This window comes from Mixophyes fleayi, chromosome 9 (genome assembly GCF_038048845.1).
Source record: "Mixophyes fleayi isolate aMixFle1 chromosome 9, aMixFle1.hap1, whole genome shotgun sequence".
Lineage (NCBI taxonomy): Eukaryota > Metazoa > Chordata > Amphibia > Anura > Limnodynastidae > Mixophyes > Mixophyes fleayi.
Window position 1 is genome coordinate 77,290,249 of NC_134410.1, and position 27,103 is coordinate 77,317,351.

Here is a 27,103-nt window from a genome sequence, read left to right on the forward strand (position 1 = left end):
GAGATTTAAAACGCAGTGCCTCTGACACATATTAAGGACTTGTGGCCCAGCTGTGTGCTTCCTTCAAACAGTGGGTTGGAGGGCTACAGATCACCACCTTTGATGCTCTGCAAGATTTGATGATCCAGGAGCAGTTTCTGACTTTGTGCCCAGCTGATGTGAAGGAATGGGTAGTGGATCGGGACCCTACATCATCTGCGGAAGAAGCTAGACTGGCTGACAAGTACACTGTCACCCGGGCACCTGCAGCTAAAAGAGGAACTTTTGTGCCAGGGCAGTCGGCCTGGAAAAGGGGCCGGCCAGGAGGATCAACGCCACCCCCCTCAACACCATTACCCACTGTTTCTTCATCTTTTGGGAGGGTTGGGCCAAGCCTGCTATGGGAGACACCCGCAGGTGTTTTGTGTGCAACCAGGTGGGGCACATTAGTACCGCCTGTCCAGAGAAGAAGACCAGTTCACCCTCCGCTGGGGGGGTACCTTCCCTGCAATCTTCACCAGCTGTCCTGTGTGTTGTGGGACCAGAAGGGGGCCGAACGGACAACCTACAAACAGTCACTGTGGGCGGCAAGGTAACTGTGGGTTTAAGAGACACTGGTGCGGATGTTACGTTCGTACATTAAGAACTGGTAGGGTTAGAGGACTTCATTCCAGGAAAATGTATTTATGTGAAAGGGGTGGGTGGAATTAACCTTACTGTACCTGTAGCCAAAGTTTACTTTGATTGGGGTGCTGGAAGAGGTATAAGGGATGTCGGGGTCTCGGATAATATGCCTATACATGTGTTACTGGGGACAGATTTAGGAAGAATGTTGTCTCAGTATGTCTGTAATGACGATCTCAATGCCACCCCTGTTACTGTGTCAGAATCAACTGAAAGTACCAAAGTTTGTTCCCAGGTAGCAGGAGGTGACAAGGAAAAGGTCTGTTCAATTGCACCTGAAATGTGTAAACCAGGATGTGACAGGGACAGGGAATGTCTTATTATATCTGATGTAGGTAATGATGCTAATGTCACTGTGTTAGAATCAGCTGAGAATACCAACGTTTGTTCCCAGGCAGCAGGGTGTGACAGGGAACGGAAATGCCATATTATACCTGAAGTGTGTAATGATTTTAATGCCGCCCATGTTACAGTACCAGAACCTGCTGAGAGTAACCATGTTTTTTCCCAGGCACCAGGAGGTGACAAGGAAAGAGAATGTATTATTGTACCTAATGCGAATAATGAGGATAATGCCAATAACCGTATTGTGTTAGAATCCAAACCTGTCTTCACAATGATATCTTGTCATGGGATAGGGACAGCGGACATTGTTATTGCAGATATTGGCATTAATACTGGTGTAAATATTATGCTTACTAGAAATGGGACAGATGCCCATGTGATTACTTCTGTTGTGCTAGAGAAAGACAATGTTTCTACCCAGGTAATATGCCCAGAAGATGCTGTACAAGGTAACTGGGAGGACGGGCAGAGTGAAGATGTATATTCTGTGCCGGAACCAGCTGCACACAGAGCGGGTGAGCATGGGGGTGGGGGGGGGGGGGGGGGGGGGAGACACACCTAGTCCTGACCAACGGGAAATAGCGAGTGACAGCAATCCTTACCTTGCTGCTGGGACCTGTAGTTCGAATGTTCACCACTCAGATCTACATCCGAGTTCTGACCATTCATCTGAGTTTTCTATAGAGACCGGGGGGTCAGTTGCTAGCCCACCCTCACTTAGCCAGCCGTCTAACAGCTTAGAGGAGATAGATGAGGGGCCCAAACTCCCTGTTACTCTACACCCCCAGATAGATGAGTCCAAGAGGGAGGGGAGCATCCTGTTCCGTAGCCCCCAAGATAAGAATTGCATAGTGTGTCCCCACCTAGAAGGGCAGTGTCAGGAATCCTAGGCCATTGTTCCCTCAGGCTTTAACTTAGAGGACATGAGAATTAGAGACAAAGTGCACACTGCAACAGGGTTGGTACATGAGAACATGACGCAGGCCCAGACAAGCCAGAAGCAGTGGTATGATCCCCCTGCCAGGATGATAGAGAGAAATTGTCATGATAATCTGTTGAAGGCTCCTAATGACAGTGATGCGTGTACCCTGACAGTCTGTAGATTGCCAGATGAGGGGAAGAAGGACTTGCCATTGGATCTAGTAGCTGCAGCGCAAGGGATAGGACCCCTTAAGAATGCAGAGGTTAGCCCACAGATATTGCCGGACCAGAAGTCCCAGCTGTCTGAGATATGTAACCCCTTTTTAACCCTTCTCCCCAGAGAACCTATTGAGACCCAGCTAACAGCTATTCCATTTGAACCAGGTGGGATATGTGGGAGATGTCTTGGGCAATGACCTGTCAGTTAATTCCCATGCCATCTCTTAAAAAGGGAAGGTGTCATATGCAAGCTACTTTTTAGGCATAAATCTGCAAATATATGTTTGTGAATTACTTCCTAGAAATAGTGTGACATGGTTCTCTTAGAAGCTGTTAGATCAATGGGTTGTGTGTATGTTAAACTGCCCAGGGGGGCTAATAGATAAGAGTAGCACCTTATACCATTTATGGCAGGACGCAAATGTGAAAGCCTTTGAGGATATCTCTTGCAAGACAATGAAATCTAACACCTGTTTGGGAGGCTCCAGTCGGCATGACTGCGGAGACAGAGTTGTATGGGAATGACAGATTCAAGCTGAATAGGGTCACAGGAAAATATCATATCATTTTCTCCAATATCATACCTACCAGAGGCATGTGTGGTATGCAGATGAAGGGAAACTTATGACCTGCTGTGTGGAGGTAAAATCAGGTTTGTAAGGCCTATGGGTGAGAAGTTAGGATAGAGTGACAGAAACTTGTCTCTACAGCATAATCATAAAACCCTAATTTGCATTCTTGAGACCTGTTGGTTCTGACCTCCCAGGAAGGGGGGATGTGGGCTCTGTAGCTTGGCTTTAAAACTGTATTGAAAATGTAACTCTGGGTTCTTCTGAGGGAGTCATTTAATTGAAGAAGTCCCATTTGTTCTGCTCCTCCCGGCACCACAAACTTGATTCTAAGTGAGGTATCAATTCTGTGTTTTATCCTTTTTATTTTATAAGAAACAATTGCACTATATTTGTATGTCATTTTATTATCTTTTTATCTTAAGCATTGTGGATGTATCTTCCATATTAAATTACACTTAATAAGTTCTAGTCTCTGTGTTCTTATGAATTCATGCGACAGTTTGGTCCAGGCGCTACCTAATTGAAACTGTGCAAACCTTGTGGTTTAAGTGAACTCTGATTAAAGTAGATTGTGTTGGATTAATGCAAGGGAGAACTGAAGGCTTCCTAAATAAGAGTGTCAGCTCTTATCCGAAACAACCTTGGTGGTGGCAATTAGTATCGCAAAGCTAGTGTGTGGCATAGATAGGGAAGGATTTAATCATTTTAGACAGACCAGGTGGTTGTCTTTGTGGTTGACCCTGTGTCACATATGCATCACGCAGACTCAGGTGAGTGCTGTTCGTGACAATAAGTAACGCCTATTTATTTATTATTTGATGGAACTGTGTATTGTGAATCTTGTTATTAGGTAGATAGGGACTTGGTGGGAAGGCCGGAAGATAATTTGTACACCATTTGCAGGTCTGTGATAAACTAACAGGGGTAGTGATAGGGAAAGATAGTTAAGGATCAGAGACTGAGATATATTGTGAATATCTGCACTAAACAACAAAAGATTCCTCAGACAAGTGCCATTTGTTGCAGTGATGTACAGAGGAGAGATAGTTCACTGTCAGACTGGGCCTGTGTAATAGGATGAGACAAGGAGGAAAGTGTATACAAGCCTAACTTCTTCAAGTCATATTCCTCTGGGATAAAGACAGAATAGAGATTGTGCTTGTTGGAAAAGTGAGGGTTACTACAGATTGTCACCATTAAAAGAGATTAATGTTTGACAAAGCTAAGGAAGACTAACACCAGCGACTACATTCTGGATCCTTTTCTACCATAGTTTCTGGGATAGAGACGTAGAGAGACATTTGCTTGGTATTAATTTCCTCATAAGACCACTTAACTGCATTTTATCGCTAAATATGTATATATTGATCTATAACTTGTTAAGTTAGTAGATGTGTTGAGTTTAGTATGTGCTTTGCTAGACATTATTACAGTTGAAGAATAACTGCAAGTAAGCATTTAAGGTAGAGGTACCTCTTGGCTAGGGTAAGAAAGGTTAAGGTATTGCTGCTTTGTATTCTTGCACATTACCTATATCTCACCTGTTTTAAATGGATACTTTTAAAATACAGTTTATATAAAGAGATATATTATGTCTATATCTATTTTGGTATATATAAAGTCTAATTAGATATGAAATTGGTATACATTAGACATGAAATTGGTCTTTGAAAGCCACTTCGGCTTTCAAAGACCAATTTGCCTATTGCTGTCTCTTTCTGTGTGCTTGTGTGGTTTTGTTAGTAGGGGGCGGAGGGTTCCTTGGTCTCCCTCTGGTGTTGCTTGTCAAGAACTTTACCCAACAAAGAGCCTACTGCACTCACACCACTGCGCTGAGAACAGAAGTAAAGGAAACACCACAGGTCACAATACACTTTATAGAGACACCCAGGCTGATCTACGGGAAAGGGGATGCTACAAATAATTCAGTCTTAGCTGATGACTAAGGATGTACTGTGATATGGGGAACTTCTCCAGTCATCAGAACAAGAAATGCTAGTATCATAAGTGGCACAGCCATTTCTATTATCTCACCATCCCAGTTACAGTTCACCAAGCTGCAACAGTGCTGAAGAAAACCATGATTTACTAAAAGTAAAAATAAAAAGCAGCATGTTTATGTATGGTTTGTCACATCTGTAGTTTCAGTTTTTATAGTCTTATTCTTGATATAAAAGGTAAATGATCATTTTGTAAACATTTCAATTTTGTAGTAGTTTGCATTTTCGCACTATTGTGTTTGAGGGATGTGCTGGGAACTGCTCAGGCAACTCCAGACTTAAAACATAAGCTAATTTTAACAACGTTACCTATTTAAGTTTGTATATACTGAGAAAAAAAAATTAACACGCAATTTAGACAACTAAAACTATTCAGTTGAAGCTAGGTAGTAGATATTTTGCAGGGAATGTTCAGCTTTCTACTAAGTGCACTTCACAGGACGGGAAATGGATTTATATGAAAGTCTGAAAAAAAATGTCTGGACCAACAAAGGTAAAAGATTTCCATGACCCGGACAGTGAAAAGGTTAATAAATGAAACTTGAGAGTCAATCATGTGAGAGAACAGACATCACCCACTTCCATAACATATACTGAATCTCTTTTGGATATGCAGCTAATGACGATACTCATCCCAACTGGCTAGCTTACTTTACTGTGGTATAATTCTCTTGGGGAGACATTACCATTGGTCTGTGGTACACAACTATATTATGATGGTAACTAAGCAGGGGAAGCAAAGGAAGTTGACAAGTCTTGGCAATAATTCTCACCTCTCCATCTGCTTCTGGTGCTTCTCTTCTCTTGCTTGAGCTTTCATTTGCTGCACCTCAATGGTGTCTGGCTTCCTGCGACGCATGTACAACTCATGATTCCCCATGCACAGTGCTAAGATTCGCTTGTTGATCCGTAACCGGGGAGCGTAGAATACAAAGTCCTGAAATACAGGAACAAACTACATAAGGCATGTGCACATGGCAGCAGGGAAAACTAAATACTAAAACAGGGCTTCCTAACCAAATAAAAGATCTTTGTACTATTTAGCATGGGTACCCCATACTGAATACCACTCTCAAAACTGCAACTTTGTCCAAATCTTAAAGATCATTCTGACCTTAAACACACTGGGAATTTTAAAGAGCACAAAGTCATGAGCTTCAAAAATGGTGTATAAAGTCAGATATACTGAATCTTGTTTTTTGGATGATTAGCACTCCATGTCTGTAACGGAAAAACAATTAGTTAACTCTAAATTGCAATGAATTTTTTTTTTTGTTAAATCAGAAATCCAGAGGCAAATTGTGGATAAAGTACCTTTCAATTATGTCAAAATATCATTTATGCAGGTGTCTTGTGGATAAAATGGACAAATAATGGCCTCATATACCATAATAAACTTTATAAGAGTATGGAAAATAATGGTGATTTATAACCACTTCCATAGCAATCTGCTCTTTTGATACTAAACTTCAATAAATATGATTAGGCTTCAATAAGTACAATAAACAGGTCCTTGCAAACATACTTACTGGAGCCTTCTTGTCAATAGGTTTGATAACAAATTTCTTGTCATTGAATGAGATATTCCTGATCTCACTCCATGGGAAACCAATCTTAGGAGTCAATCTGCAAGGGGGAAAAAGAGATGGAATAAAATATATCACACAGGCTGTTTCGATGCATTCTTGCTGGTGTTAGGATATGTATAGTTAACCAACTAAGGGGTATATTCAAATGTTTGTTTTCCGCGCCTCGGAAAAACTATTACCGTTAATACGGTAATAGCTAGCTGGATTTCAGCTCCCGGCTCAGGGAGCTGCGAGCTGAAATCCAGCGAGAAAATTACCGTATTAACGTTTTTTCCGCACACGATTACCGTAATAACGGTAATCGTGCGCGGACCGCGAGATTCTCTGCGTTTTCGCTGAGAATTGAATATGCCCCTAAATGTCAATATGTCCAGTACATAAGCATAGCAAAAAAATAAACCGATTTGTACATCAAATCTTCATTGACACCAAGCCAAACCACAAACAGGTGGTGTGGAAAGATTACACATAATGGACAAAAGGAACAACCAATAGAAACAATAGGCCACAAAGAGAATTATATTTAAACACAAACAAATAGATGTCAACCAATGACAATAATCAAGTGAAACATACTCAAATAATCAATATAGAATATATGAGTGGTGTGAACCCTTGCATATACACCTGTGCACGATATCTTCAATTTTCTCAATCTCTGACATCATTAATCAACAAAGATAACAACTTTCACTATGGTTGCCTTATTAGACCATACTATCAACAAAGCTAATGCAGTTCACATTGTTTACACACTGAAAAAAATAATTAAAGCTTCTCTGCTATATTTTTGCCTTCCTTCAGTAATTGTTTCCAGCCAGATATACAATATACTTGTCCAGTGGGGTGCCATGATCCAGCCCCTCCCCATGGACTAGTTCCCTCCTCATGACTTTATATGTTAGTTTGCAATATGATCATGCCTGATGTATGCTCAAACAAATTTGTCTGTTTGTATTTTATTCATTAACATCTATTTATAAAGTGCCAATCATGTTATGTGGCACTGTGCACAGAATATGTAATTATTCACATCATCCCCTGTCCTATTAGAGCCTACATTCTAAATGCCCTACTACATACAAACTAGGGTGCTTCTTGTCAAAAGCCAACTATGCTTTTAGACTGTGGACAGAAGCCTGAGCACCCAGAGGAAACACGCAAACATGGGAAGAATATACAAACGCCTCAAAGATAGGGCGGTTGGAATTGAACAGGACAGCGGCACTATGAGACATAGTGCAAATGTTACAGATAAGCCTTAAAGACTTTACTTCTGGTACGCATATATTATATGCATAAGGTGTTGGCGCTTGAAAGTGTGTATGACTATATACAGTACTGTACAGATAAGCTATAAAGCTTTCATATCTGGTACGCATATTGCACATATAAGGTGTTGGTGCTCTATAGTGGTGATCACTCTATGTATTTCCATGTATCTCACTGATCTTCGGGAAAACTCTGTTATCTTACACTGATACTCCAGTATATTCACGTGGAGATTGTCAATTCTGGGCTTGTGGAACAGTCACTGTATTTGTGCCTCTAGAAATACAGTATTATACTATGTGGCGCCCCATCCCTTCTGTTTTGCTCTAGATTTTTCCAGCTCACAATCTGGATCTTGGGAATTGGCAGCCGCCTGTACAAAGGCAGAACGTTTTCTATAGAGACTATATTGGGACATTTCTCATCTATCCAGAGTTACGCGCTGTAATATCTATTTGTTGTGATATAGAGATATATATATATATATATATATAATTACACACACACACACGTATACATATATCTCGATCTACATCTATATAACACGTAACCTCCTTTGCCATTGATCCGCTAATTCCAATAAATGTACATTTTTGTGTCCAATGATTGTATTAACAAAAGATCGTAGCTTACAAATTCTTTGCTGTCATACCAGTTACTGATGCAATATTTTTCTAAATCACTAAAATGTTTGTAGAGTCTCATATTCATGAAACGAGAGAACAAGAAGCTGCAAAAGACACATAAAGGTAAACAAAGTAGCAGGTGTTTCCTGGACAAATGCTATAATTAGCTCATAATGTGCCGATAACTGTGAGAAGATGTTTATTCCAAGGACCACGTTTTGATCTGTAATCTGTACATCACTGTGAAATATGTTGGCTCTTTTATAAATAAAAGGATAACAATGACCACCTCCTTTATTATGACCACTTTCCTGGACAAATCAGCATCTATCCTCATATGATAATTACCTGTCATTCTGTTCATAAATGTTCAGTCCCAAAGCATCCACTCCAAGCCAAAGTTCTGAACCCTTCTTATTCTTAATGCTAAAGTAGTTAACTCCGTACATCTCCAGATCCTGGGCTATTTTCAGGTATTCTAGAATAGCATCTTCCCTGTAGTGTAGCATAATATAAAACGTTGTTAAAACAGACTTCAAATCGCAAAAGAAAATAAAAATCCAAGTTGTCCATACACTCAAAATTCAATTCATAAAAGTAATCACGATTCGCAACATGGACATTTCACAAACATTCAGCAAATCAGATTGCAGTATCACATAATTTCAGGCATGTCAGTAGTAAGAATTAAATTGTACTTGGAATTAAGATAGGACAAAAATGTAAAAAAAATAATGAAAAAAAAATAAATAAAAATATTGTACTTTTTTTTTTTTGCTCTCCCCCGGTGACCTTAACAATCCATCGCAGAAGATCCCTCATCTTCTGGGGTAGGCTTTTTTTTTTTTCCCCTCAAACTGACGACGGAGCCGTTGAAACCCTTGCCCATTCTTGCAACTGGAAAGTTCATATGAAGGGGTCAGCAGGGTCTGCCGTCTGTTTGAAGAGAGCCTGTCCCAGCAACGGAGGGAATCTCCTGTCTTAGATTGTCACAGCCATTGGCAGATATGCCAATCTTATCATACCTAAAGAATACTTAAGGCCAGCTAAACACATTATTAAACTATTATATCATGTATAATACCTTCACCTTTCCCAACCCATCAATTTCCTATACATACCTCTATTTTGTAATCTTTCAATAATTATCTAACCTTCCAAGTTCACTTTCTCCAGTCTACTTGTGTCTTTACCTGCCTTAATGGATGAAGCTAAAGCTGAATGGAGCAGAGGGAAACAATAAAAAGTAAGTAAGATGACTGACTCGGCAGTAAGAAGATCGTCCAGGTAAGGCATGATGGAGGCTCCCTGAGCTCTCAAGAGGGCCGCCATTACTGCCATGACCTTCATGAACACTTGTGGCGCAGTGCCCAGGCCGAACGGTAGGGTCCTGATTTGGAAGTGAGAGTCCTGTACTGCAAAGTTGAATAAGCATTGATGCCAAGTTGACAGTGTCACCCCAAACAGGATGAGGGAGAAATAAAGCTAGAACTTCGCTTTTTGCAACTTCCTCCAAACACCTATGGGGCATTCCCACTGCTCATCTAATCCCGCTTGAACACATCCTAAATGCAACATAAATTATCTTGCTTTCTCGCTGCTCCAAATGCGAAACTTCACTCTGCAAACCCCTACACTGTCTCCTCATACCCTCCAGAAACCAATTCAAATTACTCACCCTCATCTATGAAGCCATCAACACCACCTCTTCATACATCTCAAATTCCTCTCTCAGATGTACTTTTGACCCGCAGGTCATCTTTGTTAACTTCTCACTTCCGTCTACAAGACTTCTCCAGTATTGCTACCCACTTCTGGGGGGTAAATGTATGAACGTGCCGGTTCTTCAACACCCGCGTGTTCAGCGATTAAATTTCAAGCGGCGCTGCATTGTAAAGGGAAACTAAGCTTTACAATGCAGCGCCGCTTGAAATTTAATCGCCGAACACGCGGGTGTTGAAGAACCCGCACGTTCATACATTTACCCCCTGTAGTTCTTTACCATACCCAATTAGACACTTCCCCATCTTTTAAAGTTTTAAACACCCTCTGAAAACCCATCTCTTTTGTATGGTACACCCTCACGACGGTCACACTGTCTATACTCTGAGCCACACTCAGATGTGTCCTCTTCCCATTAGGTTATAAGCTCTTTTATAGGTAGGGCCTTACCCTCAATCTTCATATCTGCATTTATTATGTCTACCTTGTTTGTCCCTATTTCAGGTACGTCCTATTTTCCTCTCTGTCTGGTGCTGCAATCTTATAAATAAACAAACATAGCGGGATTGCACCAATATTTAAAGCTATATGCACACTGCTTTAATTTGGAATGGTTAGTACCCAAATCTTACCTTTACAACTACACACCTTAACATTACACTGCATTAAGACATACACATAAAACCTAACATAAGAATGTATACACCGGTTTTAACAAATGCACATTTTACAACATGTATATGTATAAAATACACGTTTTCATACATCTGTGAAAGGACTCTCAGAAGTAATCCAGAGGCAAAAACAGTGCATTTGATTAATATAAGATACACAGGGGCATATTCAGTTATGATTCGCGGCCGCACGGGTCCCGGTACCGCAATATCGTGGATTTCTGTGCGCACCCCATATCCACGATATTGCAATACCGTAATAATGTTTTATACGTGCAGCCGTGAATCGTAATTGAATATGCCCCACAAACTGAAATGTGAAACAGTAACTAAGTGCACACAACACTGTAGCTAGGACCTACATCCTGTACATTTTAGGGCTCCGGGGCTTTTCATTATCAGCTGAAGCCAGTCCTTTAATTTCTGTAACTTTGACTATTTTGTTCTGTAACTTTGTTCCAAAATAAGTAAACCACCAGTTAATATTTTTAAGGCAGCTCAAAGTCAGCCACATATGTAATGCTCTGTTCATTCAGCAAAACTACCAAACTGGCAACAAGCGTATTAGGACAAATAGGACAGATTCAGTCACTTGGCAGGTTGCATTGACTGCAGCGGCCGCATGTTTCCCAAGAGGCATTGATTGCAGATAGACAGGCTGATATATATTCCTCGACCAATAGGATTGATAATAATGACTCATCAGTGTCTACTTTGATTGTTCAAGAATACGGTTTTGAACGTTATGGACTTGTAATTGTTTGGCCATTTTGATTGTAATTTTAACTGAGTTGTGCTGATCAGCAAGGATTTTCTTTAGAAGAGTTCATCCTGTCCAGTTTGCTGATATGTCTGCCAACACAATGCAATGGTCTTACCTTAGCATGCCCCTATGTTCTTCATGCCAGACATGGATTCTGTCTTCCCATTGGTCCTTTGTAAGTTTGTGCTGCTCCAGAACTCTACACAAGAAATTTACATAGCCAAATGAGATCTGGATTAATGCAAAACAAGTTATCTATTTACTTCTGATGGACACTGTATCAATTAGTTTCTTTGAAAGTTATTATGAAAACCAAAAACATTTGTACACACTTTTATAACACACAAGTTCAGCACGTAGATGTATACGATTTGCAATTTTATATGGTCACAGACCATAACAACGTACTCTACTTTTATGTTGGTGTGTATTACTCATATATATATATATATATATATATATATATATATATATATATATATATATATATATATATATATATATATATATATATATATATATATATATATTAAAGTGACCATAATGTTGATTGCAAACATTTCAGAAATCTTAGTACTCTTGTTATACAAAACATGAATAAAGTTCCATATTTCCATATTTAACTTGCCATAAACATTTAACATAGTGCCTTTTCCATTATTGCTTTGATGCACATCACTGCACAATGTGTTAGGCCTGATGACAAAAAGGAACAGTGCTAGAGTGACAAAAATCATGGGGACACAGAATTGCTGCATTCCATACGGGTTTCAAGTGTTCTTCTTATTTATTTTTAGTATTTACTGGCCCTTAATGTTTTAGGCTATCTTGGCTCAGTTACTAGCTTGGAAAATCATATTATTTTGTCCATGTACAATGTAAATGGAATGATGTCGGGTATGGATACAAAAGAGAAAAACAAACAAAGTCTGGCCCTGGTTACCATGTCTCCAAGTAGTTGAATTAGCATGAGCAGCCATGAACACTGATGCCATCAGAATTGGACAGAAGCACTTATCTAAATTATTTGAGGTGCGCTGAGGTAAGCTAAAATAAAATACCCATTCTGTGCACTCATACCTCTGAGGAAGAATCTTGTCCTGGGACAAATAGCCTGTTTTTTGCACATCCTTGTTAAAATCACCATACTTGGCCTGCACAGCATATGAGGCCAAGAGTACTGCAGTCTCTGGTGGGCAGTAGATGTCATCATTCAGGATTCCTTCCTTCACTTGCAGAAAGAAGAGTCGCTGGGTAATATCCTGGATCAATTCCTCAGAAACGTCTTCAGGGTAGAATTTGGCACGGAACTTGAAAAGCATCGGACTATCTTTCCGTACATCCTGAGAGGTCACCTGAGTAAATAACAGTCCATCATTAAAATTTAGCATAATCTAAATTTCTGTATAAACAAATAAGGCACATATTGCTTTAGCACACTGATCAAAAAGAATGTTGTGTGTGATAGAAGCAATGCCATCATTAAGGTATGCTAACTAGCAAGACAAAGGTTTTGCATAAAAGAATAATGATGATATTATTTATTATTAAGAATAATAATAATAATAATAATAATAATAATAAGCATTTTAGCCATGCAAATACGGCTGTGCAACGTTTGTCGGTAGACGATAGTTAGATGTCTGAGGCTTGCACGAGAGGGACGTTTTCCTTCATATTGTAGCTTAAGAAACAAAGACCGATTCCTGCTAAAAAGGACATGATTTTCTATAAAAGCACTGCAATTAGTCTGTAAAGCCCCCTTCTGGAAGCAGCTGATCCATGCTAAAAAAAAAAAAAAAAAAAAAAAAAAGGGCCAAAATACTTAAGCAAACAATGTATCCACAATATTCTTGTTTGTGGTTAGTTCACAATTTAGATAAAGTGGAAAGAATATCAATATAAAGAGAAAAAACCTTTTTGTTGAGCTTTAACCACGTTGAGAAGCCCTTTGTGTCCTGGTACTGGAGCCCAAAGTACCAGATTTCTCGTAGGCCAATTGTTTTCACAACCTGTGGAGAAGGAAACAGGTGTTACGTAAATTTTGTTCTAATTAGGACACATGTTAAAAAATATACAACACTTAAGTTAAAGAATCCCATATATGTGTGTCCCATTTGCTAGGTCATGCAGTAACAGAAATAAATGGTATCTAGGCTACCGAATATCTTTTGTACAACTGGCCACATATGCCTGTTTGAACAATCAAGTCTCTGCCAATTTGTCCACAAGTGCAGAAAATAACTGGATAGCAAGAATATACATTATGGTCAACCAATGACCAACTCACAAATACAGTGATGTAATTAACAGCTGACCACATTTTCCTGGCAGCCTAAACAAAATTTGACCATGTGAAATTATACATTTTATACTACCCATAGTATAATGTCTGGAGAACCTTTTCAAAATTGTCCCAACTGGCCATAAGGTCAGTGCTGTTTGTCCAGCTTAAAAGTTAGCCACATACACTGCGATGACGGATCTCTATCAACATTTGATGTTCATTAGGACTGGTGGAAAATGTGGTCAGACAGCATACATGGCTATCATCCAACTGCACTGTGTATGCCATAAAAGCCAAATGGCTGAATTTATTACATTTAGACCCAATTTTTCAAATTGGATATTGATCTAGCAGTGCGAGGGTGGCATTAAGCAGCTTGATCTGCCTGTGTAAGGGCGCCTAAGAACTGGTATGAGAACAGGGAGCAATTAACCCATAAGAAACAAATTGTATCTAATATTTGCAACAGTACATACAATTTCAAAAAGTTTTACTCATTCATATGTACATCAACAACACTATTAACTTAACGACCATTAGAATCTGAGTGGTTGCTATAGATATATAGGCATTTCAGTTCAATTAGGTTTTGTATCCTATGCATACGGACCAAAATATAGCAGTCAGCTTTTAAATTCAGTTTATAATTCATTCCACACTTTTAAGTTATAAACCCATATAATCTCAAAACTTCACACACATATTGTCTTGCAAATAATTTAGTTGTATTAGTTAGCATGAGGATTTAATTATTTTCGGAGACTTTATTTGGACTATCTTTCAATCTCCAAAGCAAATACAGGATGATGACAAGACAAGTAGAGAAAATAAAGTTAAAGAAACAGACAAGGATAGGGGCATATGCTGGAAAAAGAGTTATAAAAATCTAACTTGATATATATATATAAATATATCAGTTTTGATTGGTTATTGTTACGGAAGCGCTATTTATTTCTTAACTACAGGATTTTGCAATTCCTTACTGATACCATCTAGCTTACAATGTTTCTATGCAATAGCTCATTTGTTTGTGATTTGTTAATGTGCCAATTAGAGAGTAGATCATGACTGTCTGCATTTTGTGTCAAAATCATTATATTGGTCAAAATACACATAAAGACTCTTCCCAATAAAAAGTACACCTTATACGCGATCAAGGTGTCCCATTAGTATTGGCACTCTAACACCTGCAAGCGTTAAGTCCTTTTGCTGGGAGAAAATGTTGCGGACCCCACCAACCAATAAATGATAAGTTTGCCTAGCCCCAAGGTGTTCAGTGAGGAACACTCCTCCAGGTTCTACATTCAGAAGATTGCCCCCACAGACACAATCATCTTGATGTGCAGATCCGTGTTTCCTATAAAAACTGGATTGGTATCTTGGCTTGTTTTATTTTTAGTTTGTGAACCTGAACACCAGAAGTCCAGCTGCTGCTATTTCCTGTAGATAGATATATATACACATTCATTCATTGTCACAAATTGTTTATGCTTTAATTCATAACATTCCATAAGCATATGACATTTGAGAAACGGCAACATGTTGACTGTAGTACAGAGCTCTCAGAAATTTGGCGATGAATAATTGGAACAACTATAAATCATTAATGCTGCAGATGCCATAAAATACACCCATTACTGGCTTTAATTTGTAAAAAAAAAAAAAAAAGTTGTTGGAAACTATCGTCGCTTAGCCTGTTAACTTGTTGCATCAAAGAAAACTGGGGGACAGTTTTAAAATACCAGGACAAATTGCGGCTTTTAGTAGTATTTTTTTTTGTGGACCTTTGCTACAACTTTGACTGTACTTTCTGAATTCTGTGTTGGGACGTCATTCAGAGGAGCTCCCACTATAATGCGATTTGAGGAATATTCACCCGTCAGTTTGAGCTTGACGCAGCTCAAAATAATTTTCTATGGCACCAGGTTTACTGGAGAACCACATCATTAAAACTAATATGCATATAGAATGCCAAGAGTATATAGAGTAAAATCATGATTCAGAAGGAATACACAAACACTGTAGAGGGCAGACAAGTGAACCAACTTGGAAACTAAATTCTAATAACCAGGCAACATTAACAATGCCACAGCCCCACCCTTAGGGTTCTCAACCGCTCTGTCCTTTGTGAAAAAACAGATATGGTTCCCGGCAAGACAGAGCTCCTAATTCTGAAACCCTACGCGCAGATGCAATAGCCAAAAGAAAGAGGACCTTCCAGGTCAACCACTTCAAATCTGCCACAAATAATGGCTCAAAGGGAGGCCTTTTAAGCATGTCCAGCACAGGTTGAGATCCCACGGTGCTGTAGGCGGAACATAGGGAGACTGAATATGCAAGACTCCCTGAAGGAAAGTCCTAATATCTGGCAAATCCGCTAATTTCAGGTGAAAAAAAGACTGAAAGTGCCGATACCTGAACTTCTAGGGAACCTAAACGAAGGCCTGCTTCTAGGCCATCTTGAAGAAAAGCCAATAAACGAGGAAGACGAAAGGAGGACGTGTGACATGTCCTATTTTCGCACCATCTGATATAGGCCTTCCAAATCCGGAGATAGGTGCGAGCCTGGTCAGGATCAGAAATAATTTCCCCCTCTTCCTCTGAAAACTCCTCAGAGTCTGAAAGGACCATAAGGGTATTATCAGATCTAGGCCTCCTTCTTTCAGCAGGTGGAATGTTTGGGGATTCAAGTAACTGGTTTAGTTTATCCAAATCCTTTATAAATGCTGTAGACCATGCCGGTTCTGTGGGAACAGGGGCTAGGTCTGTATGAGAAGAGGAAGGTCCTGGTATAGACGTTCCAATAGAACCTGTGGTAACAGGGAGGCCCAAATGAGTACTAGAATTATTAGCCACAGAAGTAGCCACAGTAGATAGCAACTGATTAGATTGAAAAACCATCTGTGCTAGGGAGGAAACCGACTGTGTCAGGGAGGCCACCCAGGCCGGCTCCTCCGTCAGTGGGCCTGAAATCTGCTGGGTTTGCGCAGAGGGGACCCCTGCTTCGCATACAGATCAGAGCGCCAAAGGGTCCCTTCTGCCCACAAGGTAATTTTACATGACATTTTGAACATGTGAAATATTTTGCTATAGGGCCCTTTCACTTATCTGTCATCTTTATAAAGGAAGGCACACCAAACACAAACACTGTAGAGGGCAGACAAGTGAACCAACTTGGAAACTAAATTCTAATAACCAGGCAACATTAACAATGCCACAGCCCCACCCTTAGGGTTCTCAACCGCTCTGTCCTTTGTGAAAAAACAGATATGGTTCCCGGCAAGACAGAGCTCCTAATTCTGAAACCCTACGCGCAGATGCAATAGCCAAAAGAAAGAGGACCTTCCAGGTCAACCACTTCAAATCTGCCACAAATAATGGCTCAAAGGGAGGCCTTTTAAGCATGTCCAGCACAGGTTGAGATCCCACGGTGCTGTAGGCGGAACATAGGGAGACTGAATATGCAAGACTCCCTGAAGGAAAGTCCTAATATCTGGCAAATCCGCTAATTTCAGGTGAAAAAAAGACTGAAAGTGCCGATACCTGAACTTCTAGGGAACCTAAACGAAGGCCTGCTTCTAGGCCATCTTGAAGAAAAGCCAATAAACGAGGAAGACGAAAGGAGGACGTGTGACATGTCCTATTTTCGCACCATCTGATATAGGCCTTCCAAATCCGGAGATAGGTGCGAGCCGAGACCGGCTTTCTGGCTCGCATCATAGTGTTCGCCACGCTGGAGGAAAAAAACTTCTAGCTCTCCAGAGGCTAGCTTAAACAGCCATGCCGTTAAACTGAGCTGAGGTAAATTCTGGTAACGGAAGGGACCCTGCAGAAGAAGGTCGTCTCGAGACGGAAGACGGAAACCCTGTCCTTCCGCCATAAAGATTATGTCCGCGTACCAGACTCGGCGCGGCCATGAGGGAGCTATTAGAATTACTGGCAGACCTCCCTGCCTTACTCGTCTGAATACGCGAGGAAGCATGGGAATCGGAGGAAACAGGTATCCCAACCTGAACTCCCATGACATCGTCATGACGTCCACTGCCACCGCTAAGGGGTCTCTTGCCCTTGCGCAGAAGCTGTGAACCTTTTTGTTGTGTCTGGAGGCCCTGAGATCTATGTTCGGAAGACCCCATCTCTGAACCAGGGACTGAAAAACCTCCGGATGGAGTGACCACTCCCCCTGTTCTGCCCAAACCAAAATTTGAGCTGCAATATTCATTGCTGCTGCACTCCTGGTTCATCCCTGCCTGTTGACATATGCCACGGCTTTGGCATTGTCTGACTGAACTCCGACAGGGTGGCCCTGGAGGAGGGACTGCGCCCCCCGGAGGGCCAGTAGAATTGCCTTCAACTCCAGCACGTTTATGGATAGGGCCTATTCCTGAACCGACCCAAGTCCCTGGAGCCTGAGGTGCAGGATTACCGCCCCCCCCTAACCTTTTAGGTTGGCGTCCGTCGTAGCTATGATCCAAGACCATGGAGCGAAACACCTGCCCACTGTCTTGTGATCCTGAATCAGCCACCACTGAAGTGAATCTCTCACCCTGGAGATAGAGAGATTCTCTGGAGATCCAAACGTAGGTGGGATCCTGACCATTCGTCCACAGACATCGAGAATGGGCTCGACCAAAGGGGATGGTCTCAAAGGAGGCCACCATCTTTCCCAGCAGCCGCATGCACAAGTGCATTCAGGGGCTGGGAGAGGACAAGACCCGAGTAGTAATACTTTGAAAAGAACTGATCTTCTCGACAGGCAGGAACATCCTTTGCTGGCTGGGGTCCATAATGAGCCCTAGGAAAACCATGCTTTGACACAAAACCATCTGGGATTTACTTAAGTTTATTAGCCATCTATGGCCCTCGAGAACCGCCAAGGTGAGGGATAAGTGATGACGTAAGCAATTCTCCGTGGAGGATTTGATGAGCAGGTCGTCTGAATAGGGCACGACCTGAACTCCTTGAAGGTGAAGACATGCTGCCATAACTGACATGATCTTCGTGAAAACCCTCTGTGCCGTTGAGATGCCGAAGGGAAGGGCCCGAAACGGATAGTGGAAGGATCCCACCGAGAATCCTAGAAGAGACGGATTTTGGATCTAAATGGGAATATGGAGGTATGCATCTTTTATGTCTATGGACGCTATAAACTGATTCTTCTCTAATCCGTTTATCACTGACTTTAGGGATTCCATCTGAAATTTGCCCACCCGTAAGTGCACATTGAGGCCCTTTAAGTTTAGGATGGGACGAAAGGAGCCGTCCGGCTTCCCGACCAGAAACAGGTTTGAATAAAACCCCTGTCCCTTCTGGTAATCTAGGACCCGGCAGATAACTCTGAGAAAGAAGAGAGGTGACACAATCCTGTATCGCCTGCCTTCTTGATGGATCTCGGGGGAGCGGGGTCATGAAGAAGTGATGTGGAACTGGGCCCAGCAGGTCTATCCAGTAACCCTCTGATATAATGCCCCGAATCCAAGAATCTTGGGAGGACGCTGCCCACTGTTCCTGAAACAAAGACAGACGTCCCCCCACTGGCGCCCCTTCCAGGAGTACAGAGTGGTCGTCAGGACGCAGGCTTTTCCTGGGTCTTGGAGGCCTGGCGTCTAGCTGCAAACGAGGATCTCCCCCTGGCAGAGGAGCCTCAAGAATTGGGCTGTCTGCCTCTAAAGGACTGTCCTCTAGGCAAGGAAGTCCCCCGAAAAGGCTGACGAAAGGAGCTGACCCGAGGGTTTCTGCTCCTGCTAGGGAATACCGGCAAGGAAGTACTTTTGTCCCCCGTTGCCTGGTAAATCAGGGTATTCAATTCCGGACCGAACAAACCTGCTGCAGAAAAAGTAATGGTTTCCACTGACTTTTTTGATTCCGCATCTCCTTCCCAGTATTTCAGCCATAACGTTCTTCCTGCTGAAATAGATGCAGCCTGAATAGAAGAGGATACAGCCACTGTGTTCTGGGCCGCCTCATAAAGGTACCCCGATGCCTCCTTCAAATGCAAAGCCAGGGGAAGTAAATCAGAGTCCTGTAAGGCCTCTGCCAGCTGATCTGCCCATGCTTCCATGGCTCTAGCCACCCAAGCCGAAGCAAATGTGGGCCTAAAGGAAGAACCCGCAGCCGTAAATATAGATTTCAGCTGGGATTCCACTCTGCAGTCATTGACATCATGCAGAGATGCAGAACCTGGAGCTGGGAGTAAAGTGTGCTTGGCCAATCGGGTTATTGGAATATCCACTTTTGGAATACTCTCCCAGTGAACGACATCTTCCTCCTGCAATGGGTACAGGGAAGAGAACCTTTTGGGAACAGAGAACCTCTTATCAGGCTCTTTCCAGGCTCCTTCTGCAATATCCTTAAGTTCCACAGAAGGGGGAAAACGGATAGCCTTTCTTTTGGCCTTCTTAAAGAGACCTCCGGTTCTGGGAGGTCCAACGCCTGTCTCACAGCTAAAACCAAATCATTAATAAATTGGCTTTTAGAGCTTTCTTCCTGCCCCAAAGGTTTAACCTGGTCAGGATCAGAAATAATTTCCCCCTCTTCCTCTGAAAACTCCTCAGAGTCTGAAAGGACCATAAGGGTATTATCAGATCTAGGCCTCCTTCTTTCAGCAGGTGGAATGTTTGGGGATTCAAGTAACTGGTTTAGTTTATCCAAATCCTTTATAAATGCTGTAGACCATGCCGGTTCTGTGGGAACAGGGGCTAGGTCTGTATGAGAAGAGGAAGGTCCTGGTATAGACGTTCCAATAGAACCTGTGGTAACAGGGAGGCCCAAATGAGTACTAGAATTATTAGCCACAGAAGTAGCCACAGTAGATAGCAACTGATTAGATTGAAAAACCATCTGTGCTAGGGAGGAAACCGACTGTGTCAGGGAGGCCACCCAGGCCGGCTCCTCCGTCAGTGGGCCTGAAATCTGCTGGGTTTGCGCAGAGGGGACCCCTGCTTCGCATACAGATCAGAGCGCCAAAAAGTCCCTTCTGCCCACAAGGTAATTTTACATGACATTTTGAACATGTGAAATATTTTGCTATAGGGCCCTTTCACTTATCTGTCATCTTTATAAAGGAAGGCACACCAAACACACAGACTTAATTGTTAAATTTAGCTGAGTAGAGAGATAGAGAGAGTAATGCACGGAGAGAACAGAGTGAATAACAAGTAACCAACTAATCTTGTCATAAAAGTTGTACTTGTAAATTTTTTTAAACACAATATAATTATATATATATATATATATATATATATATATATATATATATATATATATATATATATGCGCAAGTAGGGAGACTATAATGTAAACCCTTACTAACCCAGTTTGTGCACAGCAAAACAGATTATGGGTTTAAATAAATCAGATACTTAGCCCATAGGCCACAAAGGGGAGAAGTCCAACAGCAGTGTCCTGTGCCTGCTCCCTCAGCTCTGTTCACTCTTCCCAGGCTTCTCTTGGCGCCAGAAGGCTGGGATAGACCATCTCTCTCTGGAAGGAGGGGGGAAGTCTATACTTTAGCTCCCCCCCCTTCAGTAATGCTGTCTCTGCAGCGGAAGATGACTTGTAAAAAAAAAAAATTCTTCCTTGTGATGGTGGCAGAGTAGTGGAGACCTCTAAGACTGAGGTCTCCGCAGCGAAAGATACCTTGATCCCCCCTCCTAAGTATGAGGGGGGGATCTTGGTATAGCCCCCTTCCTCCTCTCTCCGTAGCGCCGACTGATGAAATCCAAGATGGCCGCCGGACATCTTAAGTATCCGATAACCGGCGCTCTATGCCTGTAATGGCAGCGCCGGTTATCGGGGAGGCTGGAGGAGTGACAGCAGTCTGTGAGACCGCTTGTCACTCCTAAATCAGGCACCCATTCTTCCTTCTCCTGTTCCTGTCAGTGAGAGCCGCTGGCTCTCATCTGACAGGGGAATGCCTGCACTGCACAGCTGTGAGTGTGTTCTCTATAGTAGAACTCACTCCAGCGCTGCTACCTGAAATAAAAATGAAAATCAAATAAAAGAAATAAAAGTTTTAAAATTTACACTAAGTACTGAAAAACGCTGCCCAACTCCTGGGCACCTAAAAAAAACTGAGGAGGAAGAGGCGGGGGGATTGTAGAGGGGAGGGGTCTGTAGGCAGTACTAAAGTTAACTAGTTAGGTGCCAACTCCACAAGCTCCCCTCCACAACCCATGGTAAGCAGTGTCCCCCAGACTGGATGAAAGAGAAAGTTACATTTGAAGCTTTGTATCAGCTGGCATTTGTTCAGCTTTTTCAAAAGATACTTGCCAGATTCAATGAAAATAAACAAGCAGTTTAAGATTATACGCACTATCAGTGTCAGCTGTCACTGCACAAACAGCGGAAACGGAGGCCCACTGTCCAGCCAGCGTCACTCTCTCCTGCTATCAGAAATACAGCATCCTCACAGAGAACCTTTCCAATCTGAGAGGACCATCATGATCTCAAAATAGCTGTTAATATTTGTGCAGGACCTTTAAGGCTGGCTAGGGACAGGTTGTGCGTGTGGCACAATAAATTGATATCAATACATCTGTTCTCAATTTTCATTCACATACATTTTCAGTATAGACATTTAACACAGGTTGTATCAAAAGTAAATTTAAAAACACTTGCTGAATAAAAGAATCAAATTTATTTTCAATTTTATTTTTCAAAAGTTCTTGACTGAAAGCCAAGCAATTATTCTTCCATGTTTCATGGTTATATGTGTGTTTTAGTGGTAAAACAACAGTGTACCATCAGATACTATCGGAGTGCAAACTGCTGATTTTTAAATTTACTGTACATAATTTTGTAGCCGACTAATAAACATTGCATTGAATAACACTGCAAGATAAATCAATTGCAGGAATAAAAAGTAAACTGACAGTGCCAACAGCATGCACCATTCTTGGAAAGGTACATTATAAAGAAGCATTTTATATCAAAACTAGCATCACTGCAGAGATCACATGTCAAAGACCCCACACAGTGCCTGATGTACTCACCCTGGGAACTGCAGCAGTAAGCACACAAGATACAAAGTGGACCCTGGGACATGGAAACCCTGCAGTTGTGCTAGACTGCGGGAGGGTGGTTGTTTTATAAATAGAAAATATGTGGCATTCCACAGTAAAGTATGATAGTACATCAGTGCTTTAGACAGACAGGGGAGGAACAAATCTTTAGTCTCCCAACAAGCTTTCCAGTGGAGCCCAGTATCTACCATATATGGGCTCCATAATCACCTGGAGTAGCCAATGACATACTCTGTAGACCACCAATCTGCTACATTCCTTCTTGTGTTAGTCTTCTCTGGTTTATATCCTGATTGCTTCAGCTAACCTAATTTCTAGACCTCCAATCTCTGAACCAAATCTTTCCCTCTCCTTCTTTACTGTTTACCCCATCCACTTTGTCCACCCTGTCTTCATCTATTGTCAACCTAATCCAGTCTCCCAATTCCTTGATAACTTCTCTGACTAGCTTCCACATTTCCTCTCTTCTGACCTCCCCTGTTTCATCTGGGTAGACTTCAACATCCCAATGGACAATTCTACTAAGCCCACATCCTTCAAACATCTCTGTCACTAACCGGACTGTGAGTGCCATTTCTCCTGTGTTCAGGAACCATGGCCGTCCGCCATCCTGAGGGTCTGCGCATGTGCAGCCCTTATCAACCTTCAGTACCTGTTGCTTTTAATTGATTGGATGATCAGGCAACCCTCCCTATTTAAACCACCTGTGATCATTACCTGGTTGCCTGATCTTGGAGTCTCATTCCCCATGAGCCTCTGAAGGTGTTCCTGTGTTTCCTCGTGTATTCAGCTCCAGCCGATTCCTGTTTACTGCTATTGTGGTTTCCAGACCACTTCAACTCTCCCGTGTTCATCGTGTATGCTCTTAGCTGATTCCTATCTGCTACTACTACCGGACTCCAGTTCGTCTCAACTCTCCTGTGTTCAGCGTGTCAGCTCTCCGCTGCCTTTACCTCTACTACTGGATACCAGACAGCCTCAACTCTCCCGTGTTCTTCATGTTTCCAGTTCCACTTACTACTGCTTCCTGAGTATTGCTTCGTTGATTTGGATTACCTGCCGTGCGCTGCACCAACCTGATTACCGCTTCCACCCTCCAGTGGTCTCTCCTCCTGCCGGCCTTCAGCCGTTCAGGTATCCCTGCACGTCTCTCTGACAGCCTGCTTACCTGAACCGCGGTATGCATACTTTCCATTGACTTTGCTTTTGTATTGCATATCCATCTGGACTGAGTTGTGTTCTTCTCCTGAGTCTCCTATCCACTGAAACTATTGTTACTATTGACTTTGTTTCCTATTACCTGGATAGCTATTGTGACTTTGTATACTTCAAGCAGCGCTTGTCAGTTATTGTTGTATTGTGGATATCATCGTGGGATCAAGTTCTGTGTGCCCCGTGTATACTCTGCTTTAAATTCATCTCCTCGTGCCCCTCCTCACATATATATAGCAGTGGTACAACTTGCTGACGCAGACCACTGACTCCTGTTTCCCTGTGACACCAGTTTCCAGTATCCTCTCACATAAGCAGTGGTACAACTTGCTATACGCAGACCACTGACTTCCCCGTTACCTACTTGCACCTGGAATCCATTCCTTCACTATAGACAGCGGTACAACTTGCTATACGCAGACCGCTGACTCTCACTACCTCCTCGCTACTCCTGGACATTCCTCCTCACTATAGCAGTGGTACAACTTGCTATACGCAGACCACTGACTCTCCTCACGTTTACTTGTCCATCTGGTTCCTCGTGTACATTCATCTACTCATTACCAGTTGCTGCTAGTCATAGACTTTCCTTGAGCATTCTCTCACCATCTGCTGTTTCTCCTGTTCCGTTGTCACCCTGCTACCAGAGAACCATAGTACCAGCTATATTACTCTGGTAAGTCCATCATCTGGTGATATCCTGGGCAAAGACTCCTAGTGCCCGTGACAATCTCTCCCTCTCGTCCTCATTTGGTATCTCCCAATGGACCCTCCTCCACCTCCCACAAGTGGGCACTATTGATTTTTTTTTTTTCCACCTCTGTGGTGTCTACGACTTCAGCAACTCCCCCCTTCCCTCTCTCATTACCATCTCGATACCCCAATCACCTTCCCCACGGCCTATGGCTACTCTAACAAAGCGCCACCTTGACACCTCTGATGCAGCATTGTACTCCTCTTTGGACCTTCTTTTCACCCCTATCCTTACCATCCCGTCCTGACCAGACTGTCTTCCATTAAAATTGCACCATTACCTCGGCCCTGGACTCCTATGCCCCTAGTGTTCCCAACATTTTACAATGATACCTACTTCAACATTGGCATTGTAAACTGACCTGCCAACTACAAAAATGTTCTTGGACCAATAAGCATCTGGAGAACATTGTGCTCTCATGCCGACTTCCCCCACTTCAAATTCAAACTTGTAAAATTTTGTCCCATTTCTCACTCTCTGCCTCTTGCACCATCTTCTCCTACTTCAAACACACCCTGGTCTCCCACATACTTACCCTGCCTCCCTATCTGAACTACTGCTCCATCTCCCTTTCACCTACAAGCTTCTTGAGCAAGTCTTCTAGAACTGCTTCACCACCTTATGTCTTTCGATCACTTCACTACACCAAAACTACTCTCACCAAGTTCACTACTGATTTCCTTACTACTAAATCTAAGGGTTATTTCATTTCAAGCTACTTATCCTTACTGACCCCTTTGTAGCATTTAACACGGTCGACCACCCTCTCCTACTGCCTGCAACCCTTCACTCCAACTACCTCCATCGTGCTGCACTGGTTCTCCTCCTACCTTTCCAAATGCTCAATCTCTGTCTCTACCCTTGTCTACACCTCCCCTTGCCGTCTGTCCCAAGGTCCCATTATTGACCCCCTACTCTTCTTCCCTTGGTTATCTTATCAGTTCCCTCGGCTCCAATACCACCTCTATGCCCACGACACCCAAATTGATATTTATCAGGTAACACCATAGTTGAGACAACTAGAACTCCTATTACTGGCAGTCAGGCCTCCTATGTGTCCCAATAAGCTCAGTTTTTGAGCCTGTGGATCTTTCACTGTGAATTTAGTACAAATCGGGATTCTGACTCTTGATGTAACTAGATGAACATAAAAATCTGGAACACACACTTATGCATGTGATGGCTTTTACGATACGTGCTTCTGTGCAATTTGTAAACTGATTGTCTATGCAAAAGTATCTCTAGGAACTGGCATTTTCACATAGGAAAACGTCTCCAAAAAACAGGACAATCAAGTGGGTGGATTTTTCGATACTCCCATTATTAAAAGATCACAAACAATATCTTTGGGATAAGTAATATTTACACGTGTGTAATACTGCTCTGAGTGAAGTCTGTTTCGGATGTACATGAGCAGAGAGCAGCTGTAATTAGCCAGTTATATATGAAATACACATGCTGCATAGATGTGCTGCAATCAGTGCAGATTTTATTGTTCAATCATCTGAAATAATTGGAATGCAACCTATATATTACATATATGGCCTGTATTAAATGTCACCCCTAGAGGTCATCAAGGCTTATGTGTAACGCACACGAGAGGCATACAATATTTTACAGTGTTATTTCCTAGTCAGATTCTGTTTGAAGCAATTCTCTAGCACAGATCTCTATTGAACTTAGTGAAAAGTGGTTTCAAAGTGAGAAGACTATTAGCTAGCATACATGGTCAATTTTGATCCACAATTGTACACATGAGATTAGTGTAATAAAATTTGCCCAACACTTTCTGTGATCAGTTAAGACAAAAACAGGAGACTGCACACATCGGTGGAGGCTGCGGGATTTGGCAATCACTTTAACTAAGTGAATGCAGAAGATTTTAACCTAAAGCTGCAAACGAGTATGGATCAAATTCGGCCATGTTGCCTGATCCTATATATTTATTATTATTATGTAGTAAAAGAATAAAATTAAATACAGTATTATCGCCAGGAGTGCGGGGCATTACTTATAAACTAGGAAAAGTGTTAAATTTTCCTTTGGCACATGTAGGAATTTATTACCATAACAGAGAAATAGCAGAAAATAATACACTTTTCTATGAAAGTGTAAATGATTAAATGTCTGAAGTAAGTGCAACCTTATAAATATATTCTAAAATTGAAAGTGTTACTTCTACTAATTACAGGGATATGAGGTTCAGCATCAGCCAATGGGGATTAACCCAAAGACATGCAACTGTCTTGAGGCAGTGTGGAAAAGTGTTATAGGAGAGAAAGATCTGAACTCTGTAGATTTCGAAGACTACTGCATGACCAAAGGCCAGTTGGAAAAATGCATAAAGTCCTTTATAACCTCACCCAGACTAACACACACTAAGGGAATTTGGCAGCAACAATTCGTTCTCAACAGAACAGCTAATAAGTGTCATTCTTCATCATTTCTTCCAGCAGACAAC

General features: G+C 41.9%; 1 protein-coding gene across 1 annotated transcript in view; it reads right to left on the reverse strand.

Annotated features, from left to right (window-relative positions):
- MSN (moesin) overlaps window positions 1-27,103 on the reverse strand; it is a 90,594-nt gene that overhangs the window by 14,009 nt on the left and 49,482 nt on the right. Inside the window, exons 3-8 of the mRNA XM_075184560.1 lie at window positions 13,283-13,378; window positions 12,447-12,721; window positions 11,482-11,565; window positions 8,556-8,702; window positions 6,250-6,346; window positions 5,494-5,657 (exon numbers count right to left, since the gene is read on the reverse strand). Coding sequence (XP_075040661.1) covers window positions 5,494-5,657; window positions 6,250-6,346; window positions 8,556-8,702; window positions 11,482-11,565; window positions 12,447-12,721; window positions 13,283-13,378 — 863 coding nt within the window. The remainder of the gene's footprint in view (window positions 1-5,493; window positions 5,658-6,249; window positions 6,347-8,555; window positions 8,703-11,481; window positions 11,566-12,446; window positions 12,722-13,282; window positions 13,379-27,103) is intronic.